The 22,245-nt window shown below is 48.9% G+C and overlaps 1 protein-coding gene across 1 annotated transcript in view; it reads right to left on the bottom strand.

The window, feature by feature from the left end:
- RSPH14 (radial spoke head 14 homolog) overlaps positions 1-22,245 on the bottom strand; it is a 590,080-nt gene that overhangs the window by 35,040 nt on the left and 532,795 nt on the right. The window contains exon 5 of the mRNA XM_086942804.1: positions 1,962-2,098. Within this exon, the coding sequence (XP_086798930.1) occupies positions 1,962-2,098 (137 nt within the window). The remainder of the gene's footprint in view (positions 1-1,961; positions 2,099-22,245) is intronic.

Genomic DNA, 22,245 nt, shown 5'->3' with positions numbered 1-22,245 from the left:
TTGTTAATTCCTATTCTGAAAATACCTCATTTAAAAAGTAGGCATTTTTCTGCCTAAACCAAATGTGCGGTTCTGCCATTGTCCTTGGTCTCATGACTGTGACTGCCTCTTGTGACGTGTATTCCATCTGAAAAAAATGAAATCATAGGTGTTGGGTAGGGTGCTCCTCTCCTGAGTAGGATGGTCCAGGAGACTTGGACTCAGCCCCTTCTCAGCTTCAAAGGGTAGCTGAGGGCTGTGTACAGCACCTAAAGCTTCTCTGCTGTGCCACTGACAAATGCTGCTCATGCCTAAGCATGTTTGCCTTTGCCCCTCCCTAGATAGATGGAGCCAAAGCCAGGAAAGTAGGAAGGTTAAACAAAGGGAATATTTCCCACCCACAGGCTGGTACTGAGCATACGGATGGCACCCTCAGAACCTCTCATCGGAACACTCATGGACCTGTGGAAGATTCAGAAGAAGGACGACTGAACATGTTTGCCTTGAACCCTAGATCCACAAAAGTGACTCCAACTGTCAGTTATTGACCTCCTGTTTGAGCGACAAGGACACAACTGGCACCCAGAGGCCTTCCCTGCATCTGCCCTGCTGACCAGCACCAACTGGACCTCTGCCTCTGCCCAGCAGCTGGACTCTGTTGGAGTGAATCCTGATCCTGGTCTTGGGCCCTTGGCTGGCATCAGAGTGTACCCCTCCTGCTTCAAAAATGAGCTGCAGGTGAAAATGCAGACTTTCGTATCCCCTCGCATCAGCAACCATCCTTCCGTCTCCCGCCAACGTGAAGTTCCAGTGGCAGCCTGCTCTTTGCGCCAAACTGACCGCTTGCGTCTCCCACCATTGTGAAGCTTCAGTGGTGACCTGCTCCTCGCGCTGACAGCAAGCTCCTCGTGGCCCTTATTGAGAATGCCTTCAGCCAAGAACGCTCACAAACCCTCTTTGTGAGCAGATTTACTCACACATGGTGGCTGAATTTTTTCATGTGAGGAAATTCATTTATAAATGCAAATCCACATTTTAAATATGTACAGTCGAATTGCACTTATTGAGCAAGGTACTTGTGCATCACTCAGAATTCATTAACAAATTTGGTGTCTAATTTTGAATGCGGGCAATGGAGTAGATGATGGGAGATTAAAGCTTCTACTGGTGTGTCCTCTTGTTACTTCATTTTGGATTCTACCTTTTTTCAATTTGCCTGAATGTCAATCCAATGATTATCCGGGGTAACAGCGAATCACAGTGCCATTGTTCTCACAGCCAAGTCATGACTTATATAACCAACTCTATGGTCAACCAAGAGAGTACAAGTCATCAATACATAGATTCTGCTAGTTTACCTGCTAGTGGAAGTTCTTTTAATTAAGTACAATTGTAATGTTTTGTGGCATTGTGCTTACTTTTGAATCCACGGACACAAAAACGGAAGGCAAATTTGACGTTGGGTTATGCCTCTGAAAGCATTGACCAACCCTTCTTCCAGGGCCGTACAGGGTTGGATATTTAGCGTCTACTCCAATAAGGTCATTTACAATATTCCTGAGGATCCGATATTCAGGTAAGTGCAATAAGTTCCAATTGTTTTAAAGTGTAAGTTGCGCTCACTGTGTTGACTTGTGGCTTGGAGTATTTATAGATTTACTCATGCTTATCAAATACAGAACCTATGGATATTTACGGTTTGATTGCTTGTAAGATGCAAATGTTACATATGGAGCCTTCTGTATGGTACTCTGTATCATTGTAAACAATCCTTTAACTATTTGTATATGTTACAGTATTTGATCAAATAAAGATTTTGGTAAAAAATCACAAGATTAAGCCACATTCAGTTCACTTATCTTGAGATTTGAGGGGGGTAGAGCTTCTGCATGATCACTTAATGTCATGATATCGTTTTTGAAGCTCATCACACAATGGTGTAGCGGCACATTACGGTAGGATCTCACATTGTTCATTCTTACCTGGAGTCGTGGTGGTGACATTCATCAAGGCCCCTGCAGCATTGGCACGCACCTCCGCGTCGGTGTCACCTAGGAGCTGCACCAGTATGGGGATGACCTCTTCCTTACATACAGCATCTTTCCCAGCCATCGGCAGGCTGATAGATTCAAAAAGAGAAAGAAAGTTAAAATTAATTACAAAGTAAAAGGACAGGTGGGATGATACATGATTAACACCCCCTTCTAACCAGAGTGAGTTATGTTTGCTTTACACATAATGCAATAAGAAAAAATACTTTCACCTATAATTAACAGCATTGCCAAAGCAAATGTTGTTGACTTTTGCATAGTGTTCACACACAGAGAAATCCAACATCCATCTATACACACAAGGAAAAAGATCACACAAAGTTGCACACTCAAGAAAACCTGAGTGTCATCTACGTGGGTCATAAAAGGGAAGCAAAAGGAGCTACTGCAGCCGGGTGTGCTGAAGGAAGAACTCTGCGGTGCCTTACAAGCCAATGCCTTAAAAGGGCAATGGGGAGAAGGCAGAATGACCACCTGAGAGCGGTCACAGAAAAAGGTAGAAACTCAAATCCTGCATCTGGTCAAACGACAGAGTCGGTAGAAAGGCCATTCCCCCTTGATCATCGGTCATTTTAAGTTTATCCAGATCAGTGACCAGCACTGTTTCTGAGACATGAAGAGACAGAAAGGCCAACTGGGCAGGTCCAATATAATGTTAGACTCAATGAAACAATACAGATGATTGGTTGATCTCTTTCTCGATGATCTTAGCAGTAAAAGTGTGAAGGATGAAAATTGCTCAATACGTGCAGATCAACTGATATGTTTTTAAACAAAGGAATAATCAGAGGCTGATTCCATGCCAAGGAGAAAGAGGCAGAGGCAATAGAGTGGATGCAGAGCTTCTAATGCCAGGAAAACCCCTTCAGAGGTAAGATGGTCTTGTGCACCCTTCACTGAGACAGGAGACGAATCAGTTAGTAAATAACTTAGGTTTTAGTGTCTGGATGCTTTGACCTTCAAAGGAGGTAGCAGCAGAGACTGCAACTTGGATATGATCCAACAGTGAGTTGAGAAGCTCAGTCAAAGGGGAGGGATGAAGTTTGACCTTAGTCCATACATTAAAATTCACCATCACAAGACTGGAGGTCCTCATGGCAAGTGACTAGGTGCTCAGTAAGACCAAAGGAAGGACACCCCGCAGAGGGTGGTAAACCAGCACACAGAAGCAGGTTCAAAGGGAAGAAGAAAGGATGTTAAAAGAGTCCAGCTCAGTTGAAAGATGCAAGCAGAGTAACAGAAAGGGTTTCTATCAAAATGATCACGCTGGCTACACTACGTTTAGACATGTGGCCCAGATTGAAGATGTTATAGGTGGGAGCCGCAGCCATTGCTACCGAAGTGATCCCACTTTAGGAAAATAAACCGTATTCTATTCCACAATACCTAAATTAAAATTAAAAAGATTTTCACAAATACTCGTAAACACACCAGTTAGCACAGAAAATAGTATCAAATTGCACAGGCGGTTGTGTCAGTCACAGAGAAAGCGCAACATGGTTAATGCCCTAACCAATTAGCATATCAACGTGTTACTGGTTTAAAAAAAAGGTTCAATGCACGTTCATCACCCACAGATATTACAGTAAATGTGCAAGTCACAACCAAGGTTGGTCCACAAGTTGAATCAATAAATGCAGTTGTAAAAACATGTATGAGCACAGACAAAAGCAATAGCCCAATTGGTAGGAAACACATCAACAACACTCATTTCAAGGGAGTTCAACCAAAGGCCGGGAGCGTTTTATTCCAAAAACTAAAATAAATGTGAATACTAAACCATTGGAGCAACACTGCTGTGCGAGCTGGTGGTGGGAGTTGAGGGGCACTGGGCAGACAGGGATTCCTTGGCTCCAATTGTGCCAAGTAAGGCTGCTTGGTGTTGTTGGTCTGGGATCTCCTGACTGTTGTACCCAAAAGTGAGCACAAAGTTCACCTCTTTAGCACCCGATCCACGAGGTAGCGAGGCTTACTCAGGAAGGTGAAGAGGGCTAGAGACACTGGACTCAGTGAACACATTAATCATCAATAAATCACTCCCCAACCAGTGCCCCAATGCTCTGTCTGTGGAAAAAAAGGAGTATTTTAATTCTACACACAAGAAAAATGACTACACATGAAAATTAGCGTCAGGATCAGTTACACGTCGGGGATTCAATAACTCAACAATGACAGGATTCTGATATAAGTTTGGGGAACCCAATTTTGTGTTACATTTCCTTCAGGTACTACACTGCGTTCTCCACTAACAAGTCTTCTCTGGTTGGCCATGGTTGATGCTGTTCAGCACTACTGAGGATTCCTGGCAGCTCTGCCTGCTCTGACGCATGTGCACAAAGCCGCTGAATGGAGCTCAAGCCAGGTGGTGCAAGTCAGTAACCCAGAGGTAGAGCAGCCGAATGCCTCTCAAGCCAGGCCAGCAAGGATCAGGTACCGAGAGGTAGTGCCGCAGAATGCACCTCAAACCAGGCAGTGCAAGAGTCAATTACTGAGAGGAAAAGCCGCTGAATGCACCTCAAACCAGGCAGTGCAAGAGTCAATTACTGAGAGGAAAAGCCGCTGAATGCACCTCAAGCCAGGCAGTGAAAGAGTCAGTTACTGAGAGGAAAAGCCGCTGAATGCACCTCAAACCAGGCAGTGCAAGAGTCAGTTACTGAGAGGAAAAGCCGCTGAATGCACCTCAAGCCAGGCAGTGAAAGAGTCAGTTACTGAGAGGAAAAGCCGCTGAATGCACCTCAAACCAGGCAGTGCAAGAGTCAATTACTGAGAGGAAAAGCCGCTGAATGCACCTCAAGCCAGGCAGTGCAAGAGTCAATTACTGAGAGGAAAAGCCGCTGAATGCACCTCAAGCCAGGCAGTGCAAGAGTCAGTTACTGAGAGGAAAAGCCGCTGAATGCACCTCAAGCCAGGCAGTGCAAGAGTCAGTTACTGAGAGGAAAAGCCGCTGAATGCACCTCAAGCCAGGCAGTGAAAGAGTCAGTTACTGAGAGGAAAAGCCGCTGAATGCACCTCAAGCCAGGCAGTGCAAGAGTCAGTTACTGAGAGGAAAAGCCGCTGAATGCACCTCAAGCCAGGCAGTGAAAGAGTCAGTTACTGAGAGGAAAAGCCGCTGAATGCACCTAAAGCCAGGCAGAGCAAGAGTCAGTTACCAAGAGGTAGAACAAGCGAATGCCCCACATGCCAGGCCATCAAGAGTAATTTACCGAGAGGTAGAGCAGCTGAATGCACCTCAAACCAGGCGGTGCAAGAGTCCGTTACAGAGAGGTAGAGCAGCTGAATGCACCTCAAACCAGGCGGTGCAAGAGTCCGTTACCGAGAGGTAGAGCAGCTGAATGCACCTCAAGCAAGGCAGTGCAAGAGTCAATTACTGAGAGGTAGAGCAGCCGAATGCACCTCAAGCCAGGAGGTGCAAGAGTCAATTACTGAGAGGTAGAGCAGCCGAATGCCCCACAAGCCACTCCATCAAGAGTCAGTTAACAAGAGGTAGAGCAGTTGAATGCACCTCAAACCAGGGAGTGCAAGAGTCAATTACCGAGAGGAAAAGCCGCTGAATGCACCTCAAGGCAGGCTGTACAAAAGTCAGTTACCAAGAGGTAGAGCAACCGAATGCCCCACAAGCCAGGCCATCAAGAGTAATTTACCGAGAGGTAGAGCAACTGAATGCACCTCAAGTAAGGCGGTACAAAAGTCAGTTATAGAAAGGTAGAGCAGCTGAATGCACCTCTAGCAGCTGGTGCAAGAGTCAGTTACCAAGAGGTAGAGAAGCTGAATGTATCACAAACCAGGCGGTGCAAGAGTCTGTTAATGTGAGGAAGAGTAGCTGAATGCCCCTCAAGCCAGGCCATCAAGAGTCAGTTACTGAGAGGTAGAGCAACTGATTGCACCTCAACACGGACAGTGAAATAGGACAGTGCAAGAGACTGTTATGAAGAGGGAGAGCAGCTGAATACACCTCAAGCAAGGGAGTCAGTTACCGAGAGGCAGAGCAGCTGAATGCACCTCAAGTGAGGCAGTGCAAGAGTCAGTTACAAAGAGTTAGAGAAGCTGAATGCACCTCAAGCCAGAGGTGCAAGACTCAGTTACTAAGAGGTGAAGCTGCTGAATGCACCTCAAGCGAGGTCTTGCAAGAGTCATTTACCAAGAGGCAGAGCAGCTGATGCAAGAGTCAGTTACCGAGAGGTAGAGCAGCTGAATGCATCTCAAGCCAGGACATGCATGGGACAGTTACCAAGAGGTAGAGCAGGCGAATGCACCTCAAACCAGGCAGTGCAAGAGTCAGTTACCGAGAGATAGAGCAGCTGAATACACCTCAAACCAGGTGGTGCAAAAGTCAGTTACTGAGAGGTAGAGCAGCTGAATGCACCTCAAGTGAGGCAGTGCAAAAAAAAAGATGCAGTGCAAGAGTCAGTTACCAAGCATTAGAGCAGATAAATGCACCTCGACCCAGGAGGTACAAGACTCAGTTACAAAGAAGTAGAACAGGTGAATGCACCTCAAACCAGGCAGTGCAAGAGTCAGTTACCCAGAGGTAGGGCAGCTGAATGCAACTCAAACCAGGTGGTGCAAAAGTCAGTTACTGAGAGGTAGAGCAGCTGAATGCACCTCAAGTGAGGCAGTGCAAAAAAAAAGAGGCAATGCAAGAGTCAGTTACCAATCATTAGAGCAGATAAATGCACCTCGACCCAGGAGGTACAAGACTCAGTTACAAAGAAGTAGAACAGGTGAATGCACCTCAAACCAGGCAGTGCAAGAGCCACTTACCGAGAGGTAGAGCAGCTGACTGCACCTCAAGTGAGGCAGTGCAGAAAAAAACTAAAAAAAGAGGCAGTGCAAGAGTCAGGTACCAAGCATTAGAGCAGCTAAATGCAGCTCAAGCCAGGAGGTACAAGACTCAGTTACAAAGAGGTAGAGCAGGTGAATGCACCTCAAACCAGGCAGCGCAAGAGTCAGTTATCGAGAGGTAGAGCAGCTAAATGCATCTCATACAAGGTGGTGCAAAAGTCCATTACTGAGAGGTAGAGCAGATGAATGCACCTCAAGTGAGGCAGTGCAAGAGTCAGTTACCAAGAGTTAGAGCAGCTGAAAGCACCTCAAACCAGGCGGTGCATAAGGCAGTTACTGAGAGGTAGAGCAGCTGTCTGGTATGCAGAGCAATCCACAGGGAGGTAGTGCAGCTGAATGCAACTCAAGCAAGGCAGTGCAAGAGTCAATCACTGAGAGGTAAAGACGCTGAATGCACCTCAAGCCAGGAGGTGCAAGAGTCAATTACTAAGAGGTAGAGCAGCCGAATGCCCCACAAGCCACTCCATCAAGAGTCAGTTACCAAGAGGTAGAGCAGCTGAATGCACCTCAAACCAGGTGGTGCAAAAGTCAGTTATTGAGAGGTAGAGCAGCTGAATGCACCTCAAGTGAGGCAGTGCAAAAAAAAAAAGAGGCAGTGCAAGAGTCAGTTACCAAGCATTAGAGCAGATAAATGCACCTCGACCCAGGAGGTACAAGACTCAGTTACAAAGAAGTAGAGCAGGTGCATGCACCTCAAACCAGGCAGTGCAAGAGTCAGTTACCGAGAGGTAGAGCAGCTGAATACACCTCCAGTGAGGCAGTGCAGAAAAAAACAAAAAAAAGAGGCAGTGCAAGAGTCAGGTACCAAGCATTAGAGCAGCTAAATGCAGCTCAAGCCAGGAGGTACAAGACTCAGTTACAAAGAGGTAGAGCAGGTGAATGCACCTCAAACCAGCAACGCAAGAGTCCGTTATCGAGAGGTAGACAGCTAAATGCACCTCATACTAGGTGGTGCAAAAGTCCATTCCTGAGAGGTAGAGCAGATGAATGCACCTCAAGTGAGTCAGTGCAAGAGTCAGTTACCAAGAGTTAGAGCAACTGAAAGCACCTCAAACCAGGCGGTGCATAAGTCAGTACCTGAGAGGTAGAGCAGCTGTCTGGTACGCAGAGCAATACACAGGGAGGGGTCTTCTTTGGAGCAGTCTTCTGCACTCCCCTGGGGAGTCGACTCACCTAAAGAATCCTCCACTCAACTAGGACCGAAGAGCCCATCAACTTAATAGTGGAGATTCTAGGTAGAGGGGGGAAGTGGCAGGGAACACCAAGTATCCCTGGGCCCAAGAAGTAGCAATTGCATGGCGGAATCTGTGGCCACCGACATGGCCAGAATTGCAGGAGAGGCACAACCACTTGTAGTTATGCTGCCACAGAAGCAGTGTAGAACAGGCTGTGGTGTTTAAGGTTCCTTGCCTGACTACCCTTCTGTTACACCTTCAGCCATTTGCTTATTGGAGGTACACAAGGAGTCAGGGACCCAGGAGGCTCCTTGAAGTGCTTGGTAGACTGGACCTTCACTTTGTCACCTCCTGGTGATGGATGATGTAGAATTCTAGCACCTCCTGCATTGCTCTTCCGCTTCTAGGCTGTACTCTCCTATAGACATGTCTTCAATACCCCCTTCTCATTACAACCGGCTCCTTTCTTCAAGATCATCCCAAGCAGCAATCCTAGCAAGACGCAGGACTTGTTGCCAAGCTGGCTTGGAAGCATAACGCCAGGGAAGGATGAAGGATGAAGCAGGAACGGGCAGTGCTGTCCCTGCACTTTAAAAGGGGCTCATGTCCACCACACTCGCTGTCCGACAGGTTCATCCTCAACCTCCAACTAGTCAGCCAGGTACAAACGGACACCCAAAAGAGATACCATCCTGAAGACAGTACAGTACGACATACATTCTCCATTCTCTCTCTGTCCTATCCATGTCCACTACAGAGAGAGAGAAAGATGGACTTGAAAGAAACTGGCAGCCATTTTAAAACAGGAGAAGGCGCTAGGCAACTCTTCCACTGAAGGCAAACACTAACAAGTCTTGCTCCCTCCTACAATCCATTGGTGTCGCCCCTGCCTGTTCTCCCCAGTGAGATGAAAGTAGCCTGAGAAACCAAGGGTACACTTGTTCTGTCCCTCCAGGCTGCAGATCCTCACTCCGGGTCTTTTCGTCTTATTTTATATTGTGCATGAATACAGTCTCTTGAACAAGCCACCCTTTCCATGTCCTGAATGTACTTTACATTAACAGTCTAATTTCTAGGGAGACATTGGGTGGTAGTAAGTGGTCTGGGATGGGTCAAAAACAGATAATTATGTGATGGAAAATCCAGGACTTGCAGCCAATGGTCAAAGCCTCTTACCACACTCGGCCAGACTGAAATGCTGCCTCCCATGTGTGGGTAGACCTAAGGCATGTCAAAGTACTGAGGTCATAGCAGTGCGACGCAGTAGCCATGTCAATGCCAACATCTATCAGTGCTACGTCTGTTGATGCAAAGACATTATGTGACTAAAGCCATGCTTACATTTACAAGTTAAGTAGGCAGTTAAATTCCAGCGGAGATTAAGGATATTTTTAAATTTTCTATTTTTTTTATAGATCTTTTTACTGACAAAAGAAATTAAATTAGGTGGTCATCACATATAGGATTTCAGTTTTCACAGAGTCATCATTTTAAAACACAATACTTGTATATCATATCTGATACAGCATTTCACTGGATGTTGTCAATGCCGAAGTCGCTTACATTGTAATTAGTTCGTCAATGGGTGTAGTAAGGGGGGTTCGCACAGATTACCACGATAATCATTCTAGTTGGACCATATGGCTACCCATTTCCCGGGGCAACTCCGGGCCACATAGACTGTCTTTTCTTGGATCATGCACCAGTCCATATCTTTCTTCCAGGATCTGAGTGTAGGAGGTGTTACCGCACACCACAGTCATACTATATTCCTTTTAGGGATTGCCAATCCGAGCGTTACCCATATTCTGCCTTTGGTGATAGATCTGTGGGCTCCTATATGTTCAGAAGGTACCTCTTAACCTCTGGACGCAATTCCACTCCCCAGACCTCTTGCATACAGTTGTGTACCCGCTTCCAATAAGCTTGCAGCACAGGCCACTCCCATAGTTTGTCAAAGAAAGTTCCCATCTCCCCACATCTCCTCCTGCAGAGCCCATCTTCACTGCGGTTCATCAACATCAGCCTAGTACCAGAAATATAGACTCGGTAGAGTATTTTCAATTGAATCAATCTCAATTTAGCCGATATTGCTATTTCTTTAGAGAAGCGAGCGCTTCTCTCCATTCCGCGTCATCAGTTTCCAGCCCGTCCGCCTCCCACTTTCCCCTAAGAGCCAGTAATGGGTCTGGAGTGTGATTTATAAGCTTTTTGTATGTGAGGGAAATAGCCCTTTCTGGGAGGTGGCAATCTAGCAGCCTGTCCTCGAGGGGGAAAGATTCCGGGAGCTGTGTCCCTGGTGGGATGTTGGCCTGGAGAGAGTGTCTAAACTGCAAATATCGAAAGTGCCCCCCCTATGCGCCAGGTCACAAGTATGTTGGAGCGAAGCGAATGTCACCACCCAGTCAGGACCCCACAGATCTTTTATGTGAGAGATCCCTATCAGGTCCCAATTATGAAATCCTTTGGTGCGACTCAGGGTACCCAACCTTTCAAAAGCCCATAACGGGGTAGCCAGTGTGAGTTTGTCAGCCCATCACAGTTTTCGGTTAACAATGTGCCAAAGTTGGACAGCATGTTTTGTCGGTCCCATGAGGGGGTATCTGCTGGGCCTGGAATAGAGTGGAGCCTCAAAGTTCCCGCCCAGGAGGAGCCATCTGTCCATCCCATAGCCGGGGTCATATCCGTCACAGTAAGTGCCCTGATTTATGGCAGAAAGATGTGCAGCCCAGTAATATTTCCTGATATCCGGAAGTGCTATACCCCCATCATACCATCCTAATGTGAGTTTCTGAAGGGATATTCGGGGCATTCCAGTCCACAGAAGATCTCTTTGGGTGGCCTCGATGGCAGCAAAATATTTTTGCGGAACTAAGTACAGGTAGTTTTGGAGGGCGTAGAGAAACCGTGGAAGCGCCATCATTATGAAGAGCGTTTTTTATTTTTATTTGTATTTATTTTTTTACTTAACAATGACACACCAAAAAAAACAAAATGACAACAAAAACATATACACTCCATCATAACCACCTATACATTATGTCCTTATAAAACCAAAACCCAAAAATAAATAAGAACAAACAAAAAAATAGACAAAAATAAACATAGCTCAGCCACAATTCAATCGTTATCCAATGCAGCAGTCCACACCCGAGAGCTACAGTTCCCTTAATGCATATATCGACAAGTGAATAATGACCATACATCATGAACTATGCAATATAAACATAATAAAAACAAACTATTTACCGACCCCAAATCGAAAAAAGAAAAGGAAGACAATACAATGAATCTCAATAATGTGCATCAATTACCGGCACCCCTCTCCAGCCCGCGAAGCAGATCCAGATGCATCTCACTGCACCGGCACCTCAATTGTGCACTCGTTCTCTCGGACTTCATTCATGTAGAACACTCCCCTGCCTTACTAAGTAGATACAATCGTAAAGGTTCCCAAATGTCCCTTGGCCTCGAACTGACCGGCAACTCCTCTGCATATGTGGTGAGATTATCACGACAGTAGACCAAATCTGCCAGCCATGCCTTAATTGTGGGTTTGGACCATCCCCCCCATGTAAGGGCCACTCTGCGTGCCGCCAAGAGCAACGCCAATCGTACAAAAGTGCCCTTCACTCCACGGACCTGAGGCACACAACAGAGCAGACATGCCAGTGGAGTGCACTGCACATCTACAGCGACCATCTCCTGTATACTACCCATCACCTCACTCTACAACACATTCACTTTCCGACAGCCCAACGCCAGATGCAGGAAGTCCTCCTCATCCTGTCCACATTGAACACAGCAGGCAGTCCCTCGCAAACCATACTTATGCAGCCGCGCCGGCGTATAATACGATGTATAAATTTAAAGTGTATAATCCAGAGGCTGCCATTCATACTGACTTTCCCTGTCATGCTACATATGTATTTCCAATTTTTCTCCGTTATAGCATTCAGCAGACACTTGTTCCTCCTTTCCCAGCTCTTATCCGGCCCGCAACTGTTTCTTCTTTAATCATTTTATATAGTCTTGAGACCAACTTTTTGTTAGCGGGAGTGGAGAGCACAAACTGCAGTGACAACAGCTCAGGAGGTTCTAGTGGATATGTGTTGTAATGTCTCCTGACCGCGTGTCGCAATCTGTGCACTGCGAAGCGAAATAGAAGCGACTGATTACTAACATATTGTAGTGACTCCACCGTCATGATCGACCCCTGTGGATAAACATCCCGCATTTGCACAATACCGGCGTCCTGCAATAGTCTCATAGAGGGACCCTCATGCGTGACAGACAAATCAGCATGCTGTTCAAGGGGCATGAGTGACGCATATAACGGTAGTTTCTGTGCCAATCGCCCTATGTTTTCCCATGCCAGTATCGTGGCGTCGATTACGTTGATCTCCGACCTTGGAGTGCCACGTTCTCTGTGAGTAATATACTGTGTAGCGGGATCAGAGCCGCGTCTCCCTCCTCAACTGCTACGTGTGGGTTAAAAGCATGTGGTCTACACCAGTACGCGTATTGGGCCTGTGCACTCAGGTAATACACATAAAAATCCAGAGCTTCAAAACTGCCCTTCTCGTACCCCTTGTAGGAATCGACCACTGCACTCTCCCTGCTCTACCTCCCCACACCAAACGGAGCAACTGGCTGCGTAGATCCGTGAAAAAAACCTTTGTGAGTGGTATAGGAATATTTATGAAGAAGTTTAGAAACTTTGGTAACACCGCCATCTTGACGAGTGCGATCCGGTCTGCCAGAGACAGCGGCAGCATAATCCATACATTCACCCATTCCTCAAGTTTCGAACATGCCCTGCCATAGTTTTCCCGAACCACCACCGCCGGCTCCCGATGCACCCAGACACCCAGATATTTGACTGGATCCGTTTCCCAAACCAAAGGAAACTCAAGGCCAGGTTTCGTGGTTGTCGTCGTCAATGAATAATGTATGATTTGTCCTAATTAATGTGAAGGCCCGAGATATACCCAAAACGGACATATTCCCGAAGCAATTGCGTTAAATACTTATTCAGTTCCCTTACGAATAGAACCATATCATCATCATCATACAGGGATATAGCCACTGGTCTATGATTAAAATGTTGTGCTGTTTCCCGGTGTCTCTGGCGTATTACACAGGCCAACGGCTCCAGTACTATCGCAAACAGCAACGGTGATGGCGGGCACCCCTGCCTAGTGCCTCTCTCAATGCAAAATGACTCAGACGTCAGCCCACCCACTTGTATCCTTGCACACGGCGCCATATAAAGAACTTTGATCCATTGTATAAAGAGCGTTTGGAAGCCCATGCGCCGCAAGACTCTACACATATAGTGCCATTCCACTGAATCGAATGCTTTTGCTGCATCCAACAGCACCGCCGCAGCCTCCAAGCTGGGCTCCAATACATGGAACATCGAGAAGATCGTACGGAGATTGTGTGAGGTGGACCTATCTGGTATGAAGCCAGCCTGATCAGGCAATACTAGCCCCTGTAGCAGCGGTTGTAGCTTAGTCGCCAGAATCTTTGCAAATATCTTAGCGTCAATGTTAATAAGCAACAGCGGGTGATATGATTCACACTTTTCCGGTGGCTTATCTTTCTTAAGAAGAGTAATGACCATGGCCTCCCTCAGGGAGGGCGGTAGCATACCAGTCTCATACGCTTCTGCATACATTACCAGTAGTGGGGAGCGAGCAAGTCCACATATTTTTTATAAAATTCCACCGTAAGCCCGTCAGGGTCAGGCGCCTTACCATTGGACAACGCTGCTACCGCCATCTTAATGTCCTGTTCGTCTACAGGTAAAGATAGATATTTCCTCTGAACATCAGAAAGCCATGCGGAAGCAATATTATCGAGATACGTCTCGAACTACTGCTCCGACGCAATACTACATTACTACGCATTACTACGCGACTGATAGAGCTCCGCATAGAAGCCACGGAACTGCTCTACAATATCCTCTGGCTTGAAATGTTCGCCCCCCTGATCATCAACTATCCTGTCCACTCTAGGTTGTTCCAGCCTCTCCTTAATTTTGAATGCCAGTGTACGTCCGGGCCTACCCGCTTCCCCATACCGCCTTGCTGTATGTCGTCTAGGCATGTATTTGACCTCCATGTCTGCTAAACCCTCATACTCTCTGAGTGTCTGTATGCAGGCTAATGTCCCCGGCTCCGGTTTAACCGCATACTCTCTCTCTAGAACACCCAATTTACCTTCCACGTTCTGGATTTGAGTACGAATGTCCTTTAGGATTCCCGCCGCCTTCCCTATGCACACCCCCCTTATAGTTACCTTAAAGGCTTCCCACAACGTAGCGGACTCACTCACTGTGCCTTTATTGATTGCATAATAATTTACTATGGCCTCTTGCACAGTCGACTCATATATGGGGTCTAGCAACGCTTCTGAGCGCTATCACCACGTAAAGGGCTGCTTCAGTACTCCCGGAATCCCCACCTCCAATGTAACCGGGTTGTGGTCCGACAACGTTCTAGCCAGATGCGTCACACACACGACCCAGTCCATCACCTCTCCCCCAATCAGCCAGTAGTACAACCGCGACCAACTCCCATACAGCGGTGTTGCATGTGTTCCCTCTTTCACCTGGGATTGTCGCACTCTCCAGACATCATATAAATCAAATTCCTCCATGGCTCGCTCCACACATCTAGCCACCGTGGGTGTCCTGTGTGAGATGGGGCTAGACTTATCCAGTGTCACATTCAGATATGTATTAAGATCCCCCCTACCACATTACAGGAGCGTCCGGCCATTCACGCAGTTTTCCGCAAATGCGATCCACACATGCTGGATCATCTAATATTGGTCCATACATATTAACCATGGATATCAGAGTACCATATAGCTTCCCACACACCATCGCGCATCTCCCATCCTCATCCGTATATGTGAACAGTGGATGGAACTCCACCCCTTTTTTCACCAGAATCAATACACCTCTCGCATAAGATGAATACGATGAATCCAGACGATATCCCGCCCACCTACTCGCCACCATTTGTGCAGTGTGTTTAGTCAGGTGCGTTTCTTGTAGTAGCGCAATATTTATCATGTGTCTGTTTAAATATGCCACTACCTGTCTCACCTTCTTTGGCGAGTTGAGGCCCCGGACATTCCATGTTAACAATTTACATCTGCCTGCCATCGAGCATCTCTAATCTCAAAAAACATTAGCAAATCATCCAGCATGGAGGGGGCACCAGGTATGTCTAGAAAATAAGGCGCATCTTTCCGGCACCTACAATCAACAACCATGTATTGTCTGCAAAAAAAAAATACCACACAAAAAACACAACAACGTCTTGTTCCCACCTCCTCCCCCGCTCCCACTCCAACCTCCCAATCAGGCCGGGACCATTCACCCCCCCTCCCCCCTCAACCCCTGCCCCCTCACAACCCCAAGCTCCATAAGGAGAATACCCTCTGAAGGGAGAGGCTCGGCACGTGGACTCGCACCAAGATGCGATAGCCAGAATCACTGATCACCCTCCCTGCATGACTCTTGCATCATGTAACAACCATATATTCAACACCTCCCCCTGACACACATTAAACAATAGAAGAACCGGGGAATCCGTGCCCCCCCACCTTCACCATGTGTCCAGCGCAACATAGCCCACTGCTCCATCCGGTCGAGTCTTCCTGACCACTCTGCAAGGCACCAAGACATCACTAAAAAGTCTAGTCCGTTTCCTCCAGCCCCGATTCCAGCATTGCCACTTCAACCGATTTCTGCTTGGGCTTCCCCTTGCTGATGTGCTCGTGAATTTCAGCCCCGACTTCGCATCCGTGAAGAAATGCGACTGTTCCTCATGTGTTATCTTTAACTTGGCTGGATACAACATTGCATAGGGCACCGATGCTTCTCTCAGTAACTTTTTTACTGGCACAAACTCCTTCCAAGCCGATTGCACTGCAGGTATATAGTCCGGAAAGAACGATAATTTGTCTCCCTTGTACATCACTGGCTCCTTGGCTCTGGCTTCTCTCAGAATAGCAGCCCTGTCAGCGTAATTTAGTAGCCGCGGCCCCAATGAGCGGTGTGCCCTCTCCACTATCATCACCGCCGACAGGACCGGCCCAAACAGTTCACGCAGCAGTCCATCTATGAAAGTTTCCATTTTGCTTATAGGTGTGGTTTCCGACAGACCTTCTTCGTGAGTGCGCTTCTAAATCTTCGTTCTTGGCACTAATAACTGCCAACATCTTTTCCACCTGTAGCAACTGCGTGCGCGCTTCAGCCTGCGCGTTATGTTCATCCGACAACCGGTTCTCAAGGACATCGAGCTTGTGTTCATGCTTTTCAACTTTCTTTTTTACCATGTCCATGCCCGCCGCCAAGGCATCGATTTTGCCATCAATAGTTTTCATTTCTGCCCGCAGCTCCAACAGAATGGTCCTCATATCGTCTTCCGCCACCTCTACTAGATTCGAAGCACTACTAGGATCATTCTGATCAGCTGAGCCATCCGCAGTTCGAGTTACTCTTTTATTCTCAAATTGCAGCTTCGCTTGTTTGGGCTCCGTCTTACCCATAATGAAAGACACTGAAGCAGCGTGCCCACGAGTGGCCCCGTCGCAGTCTCAATAATATCCTGATTATTCGCCCTGTCTGGAGACCACAAAGCTCTCACTTGTTCCAAAGACCCCTAACAATGAGCCACCACCGCTTGGCACCTCCTGTGTGGGGGCCCTCCGCTATTGTCCCATGCCACTCCACAGAGTTCCTTCAACAGCAGCACAATGGGCCGTGCACATACGCAGCTGCAAACATGTCCAGTGTGCCACAAGACCGACGTGTGTGCTCTTGCACGCTGCTACACGCCCAGGCCAGCACCCTCGCTGCCCCCCCCACACCCGAGTGCACTCCCAGAGCCACCCCACCCGCACTCGTCCGACAAATGGACAGTAGCAGGGCGGAGGAAACTCATAGAAGAGCCCCCAGGCCCGAGGAGCCGCGCAGAAGCCAGTCGACCCAGACGGGGAGCACCGCACAGGCCACCACCCCCGCGGCCCCGCCACGCAGCCCCCCGAGGTGCCGCACCCCAACCAGGCTCCCCACCTCATGCAGCTAGCGCCGCCCTGGACCACTGGGTCCGGCCCACGCCGGCGCTACACTCACCGCCGGGGATCAACTCCACCTGGCCGCCGTACACCACAGTCCAGCCGTCCTTGTTCGCTCCTCCTCTCCAGCCTTCAGCACGTCGGAGCGCATCGAGGCCCAGCGGCCAAAGCGCATCCGCGCCTCTTTCCCAGCGAATGGCTCCGGAGCTCTCGTGGTCCTGTACAGCCTCGGTCTCGGCCACCCCCTCTCCTCACAAACGCCGCGATTCAGTCTGCTGTTCAGCGCACCAGTCCGTGGGGGAGACACGACCCTCTGCAGTCTCCACCAGTTGCCCTCAGTCCGACCTCGGCACCCGCGTCCACGGCTCTCTCCGAGCCGAAATCAGTGCGGCGTCATTTTACTTTCACTCGCTGACTCGGCCTTGCCGGAGAACAGGGCAGCGCTCTGGGCGGGGGGCACCAAACTCCACCAGCCAGCTATCCCAAGCAGCCTGCATATCCTGGGGGAGTCCTACTGCATACAGAGGGGTTCTACAGGATGGTATTTGTCCGGTATCGATTCCGGCGCGCAGAGCTCCCTTAAAAGGCAGCCATTCCGCTACGTGCCTAAGCTACGCCCCCATTTTGAAGAGCGTTGCACGACCCAGTAGGGACAGCGGGAGTGTCTTCCAGGTACTGGCGTCTCTCTTAAGCTGTTGCAGAGGCAGCAATAGATTCTTCTCATATCCAATGGCCTTCTCCTTGGAGATAAATATTCCCAGGTACATGAACCCGTCTGTGGCCACCTTAATTGGGCAGCTGCATGGGATTGATGGGGGGTTCCATGAAGGACGTAGAGGAGTGACTTACCCCAGTAATACTATATCCTGAGTTCTTCCCTAAGCTGGTAAAAATGTCTAAGGCCACTATAAGGGACTCACAGGGGTTTGCAAGGTACAAAAGGATGTCATCCGCATAAAGCGAAATCCTGTCTTACCACCCGTCAGCCCATTGAAGCCCCCGGAGGGAGAGATCCTGTCGTATCCAGGCAGCCAATGGCTCCAGGGAGAGGGCAAAAAGCAAAGGGGAGAGGGGACACCCCTGTTGCGTCCCTCTTCCTAGGGTAAAAACCTCTGAAATGTTATTGTTCACTACCACCTGGGCTAGAGTCTCGGTATAGAGGAGGAGCACCCAACCAATAAAGTTCGGACCAAAACCCAGTTTCTGAAGGACTGCCATCATGTATGTCCACTCAACCGTGTCGAATGCCATTGCGGTGTCCAATGATACCACCACTGTATCCTCTTGAATCTTGTGGCAGCTCCGTGGAGCCGGCGCAGGTTGAGCGCTGTGTTGCCGTGGGGCATAAAGCCCGATTGGTCAGGGTGGACCAGAGTGTTGAGTACCGGCTTTAGCCTGTTAGCGAGTACTTTCGCCGAGATTTTTGGCTCAGCATTTAATAGTGATATTGGTCTGTAGGAGGTACTTAATTCTTTCGGTTTTCCTTCCTTAGGAATGGCCACAATTGTAGCTATGCGTTGGTCCTTCTGTAGTATACCTTGCTCCCTAAATGCCTCGAACATGTGTTTTAGGTGCTGGCTCAGGCAGTCAGGCTTTAGCTTGTAGAGCTCAATCGGAACACCATTGGGCCCGAGGGCCTTTCCAGGCCGGAGATCATGGATGGCCCTAGTCAGTTCCTCCATAGTGAGTGACGCCTCCAGATTCTCTCGTTCGTCATCTGAGAGGGTAGGCAGCTTGAGGCCAGCCAGTAGGGCAATTGAATTTTCTTCTGAATGCTCGGACCCCCTGCTGTACACTTTTTGAAAATGCCCAGCAAACTCCCTGACAATCTACCGGGGCTCTGTCAGGATGATCCCCGAATCAGCACTAAGCTCGGCCACTACCCTCTGTGCCGGCTACTTTTTGTCTAGCCAGGCTATTAATTTGCCCGCTGTGTCCCCTTGGTCATATAGACGGCCCTCCTTATCTCTTGCTAGAGTCTTAGCAGCGTCAGTAGCCAAAGCCTTGTATTCTGCTGCTTTAAGTTGCATCTGATGCAAGATTCCCGGACTACCGTCCCTCTGCGCCGTTTCCTCTACAGCGAGAAGATCGCTTTCCATGGTGACCATCTGCACCTCACGCTCTATCCGGCATCCAGTGATTGCGAAAAGGGCTTCCCCCCCCTCAGCACCATTTTAAACGCTTCCCAGAGGATTACCAATGACTCTACAGTCCCAACGTTTTCCTGAAAGTATTGGTCAATTGAGAGAATAGGTTTCTGTTTGGTCTCCTCATTACGAAGATACCAGGCATTAATTGGCGCAACACATCCCTCCCTCCGGTCACCAACTGTAAGATAAGCCCATATAGGGGAGTGATCAGAGATACCTCTCGCTAGGTGTTTGACATCTTGAATTGTAGTGTCCTGTTGCATTGGTGCTAAAATGTAATCTATCCGTGAGAACATGTGGTGCAGGCCTGAAAAGAAAGTATATTATTTTAGGTTCGGATGTCGAAGACGCCAGAGGTCAATTAACCCAAACGCCTCAAGGAGATTGGAGCGCCACATGTGCCCCGCCATTATGTCCCGAGGTGGGTGCCTATCCAAGCCATCCGACACCACTGCGTTGAAGTCTCCACCCATTAGGAGTTACCCCTCTGGAAGGGAAAGGAGAAGCTTACCCAGATCTTGATACGACTGAGTCTGGAGACCCAGTGGAATATAGGCCGTCACCAGGTTGAGCCTGCCCTGCGGCCCTCCCACATCCCCGAGTTTGCCGCAAATCATCCCAGAGGATCTGTATCTGTATGATCAATGACAAGTGGAAGTTGCGGCGTAGCAAAATCCCCACCCCACGTGACCCTGAAGTAAAGCCGGCATTTATCACCAGTGTGTTTCCCCATCTGTTGAACGCGTGACCAGTGTTCCCTACCAGATGGGTTTCCTGCAGGAGGACCACATCCGGGAGGTGTCGCTTAACGAATTGAAGCACTACACTCCGTTTCAGATTGCCTCCTAACCCATTGACATTCCAGCTAGGTTACTTGAGGCTTTTATCCCACTTCATAGCCATCTGTGCGTGTTATCGTAGCATTCTTTCTGTGACTCCTGATATTTCTTGCCAGCACATCTGAACAATCCCTGTGTGACCATTCCAAACCCCCTCCCCTCCCCCCAACCATACCCAACCTCAATCCGCAACCCTGAAACCCCAACCCCAGGCATCACCTCCCAACAACAAAAAACAGTGAAACTTTCGCCCCCCCACCCCCCCTCACCCTGCTACCCTGCCACATATGTTTACAACGACCCACATCCCCAACTAGCAGAGCGCCTGTCGCCCCAAAAAAGAGAGAGCTCACCCCCCAAAAAAAACAGTTATGTGGGGAGATGCACTAGCACCAACTCCATCCGCCAAAAGCCTTCCCCATACATTCAATAACTTATCAATTCTATGCACATACATTTCAAATAGAGCCAAGCAGCACCATAAGTTCCATCCCGCCCCCTGCAAAGTGTGTTGAGCAATGTCCATCTGCCGGCCAGACACTCTGCTCGTAAAGTGTAAATAATGAAGTCAGGGAGTAAGCCCGGCCCCCCCATGAGCAAATTCGCCCTTTCCAGGCATGGATTATACATCACCCTCCCGGTCGGAGCCGCCCCAGGGAGCTCTCACCCCCCAGAACAGAAGGAAGATTTATACATTACAGAACAAGCTGCTGAGGTCTATTGACGTAGTCTCTCTAGTCCATGCCAGTCACTAGCGTCTCTGAGCGCCTCCCATGTCTGGGCTGTGAGATCTTGATCGCCATGAGCGCTGACTCGTTCTGTCAGTGTCCGATCTGCCATCCATTGATCCCGGTGACTTGGCCCGAGTGTCTCTCCATCCGTCACCCGTTGCGGTAGTCGACTTCTGCAACGCGCCTCTGTCGAGCCAGTCCTGCACCTCCAAAGGCGTGAAGAATAGGGACTTGGCACCAGCAATTATCTTGAGTTTGGCAGGGAACAACATCATGTACTTAATACCTCGTTCCCGAGATTCCGCTTTCACCCCATCAAAGGAGCGCCGCTCCCGTTGTACCTTGAGTGTAAAATCGGGGAAGAATCTGACCGTCGCATTCTCATATTGTAGGTCTCCCATCTGCCTAGCGGTCTGCAAGATGGCATCCCGGTCTCTATAGTTAAGGATTTTTGCTATGAAGGTCCACGGTGGGGCCCCTGGTTTCGGTTTGGGGATTGGCGCATGGTGTGCTCTCTCAATGGTGAATATAGTAGAGAGCTGTTTCGGCTTTAAGTGATTAAGGATCAAATCTTCCAGGAAGAGGTCCATTCTAGGCCCCTCTGAATCTTCTGGAACACCCACCACATGATTGTTGTTCCGTCGGGACCTCCCTTCCTGGTCTTCAAGCTTCAGGGCCACCTGGCGGTGCTGGTGCACAAGTTTGTTCACCCTCTGCTCGAGCTTCTTAGAGGAGGCCTGAAGCTCTCTGATGTCGGTCTTATTGGTCCTGGCTTTCTCCGATGTCTTGTTGAGATCAGCCCGTATCAGATTCATTTCAATGAATTACCTTGTCAATCTTAGTCTCAAGCGTGGTCCCCAGGTTTTGTACGGCCGCCATTATGGAGGCCAGGGATGGCTCAGCGTGGGCAGGTTGGTCCCCCGCCGATCCCCCAGTCTGAGGGGCCGATAACGGGACCGCGTACTTATCCAGCTTGTTCGTTTGAGCAGCCGCAGCCTCCTTAGGCTTCATGTTGCTGTGTCTCCTGTCCGGGTGCTGTCAGCTGGGCTTTACAGAGACCGTTCTGTCCTCAGGCGTACACAGACAGCTATCTTCCAGTCGTCCTGTAGCTTCTCAGTGGCACTGCGTTGCTTCTATCCACTGCCCCTTACACCCTCCAAAAGGTTCTTCGTCCGCTTGTCTGGGCAGTTTCACTCGCCACCACTCCGCAGTCCCGAGCGTGCGGCACTCCCCAGCCCGGTCTCCTTTTCCGGCCACACGACTTCCTCCCTGCAGACGTATGCCACGCACCAGCCGGATCTTCCTTTGCCACCGCTGGCCCTCGGTCAACACTCAGGCGTGCTTAAGGGGTATACTAGACTTATCTCCGCCTGCCCCCC

The sequence above is a fragment of the Lissotriton vulgaris genome, chromosome 11 (assembly GCF_964263255.1).
Source record: "Lissotriton vulgaris chromosome 11, aLisVul1.2, whole genome shotgun sequence".
Classification (NCBI taxonomy): domain Eukaryota; kingdom Metazoa; phylum Chordata; class Amphibia; order Caudata; family Salamandridae; genus Lissotriton; species Lissotriton vulgaris.
This window is presented reverse-complemented; position numbering and strand designations above follow the sequence as displayed.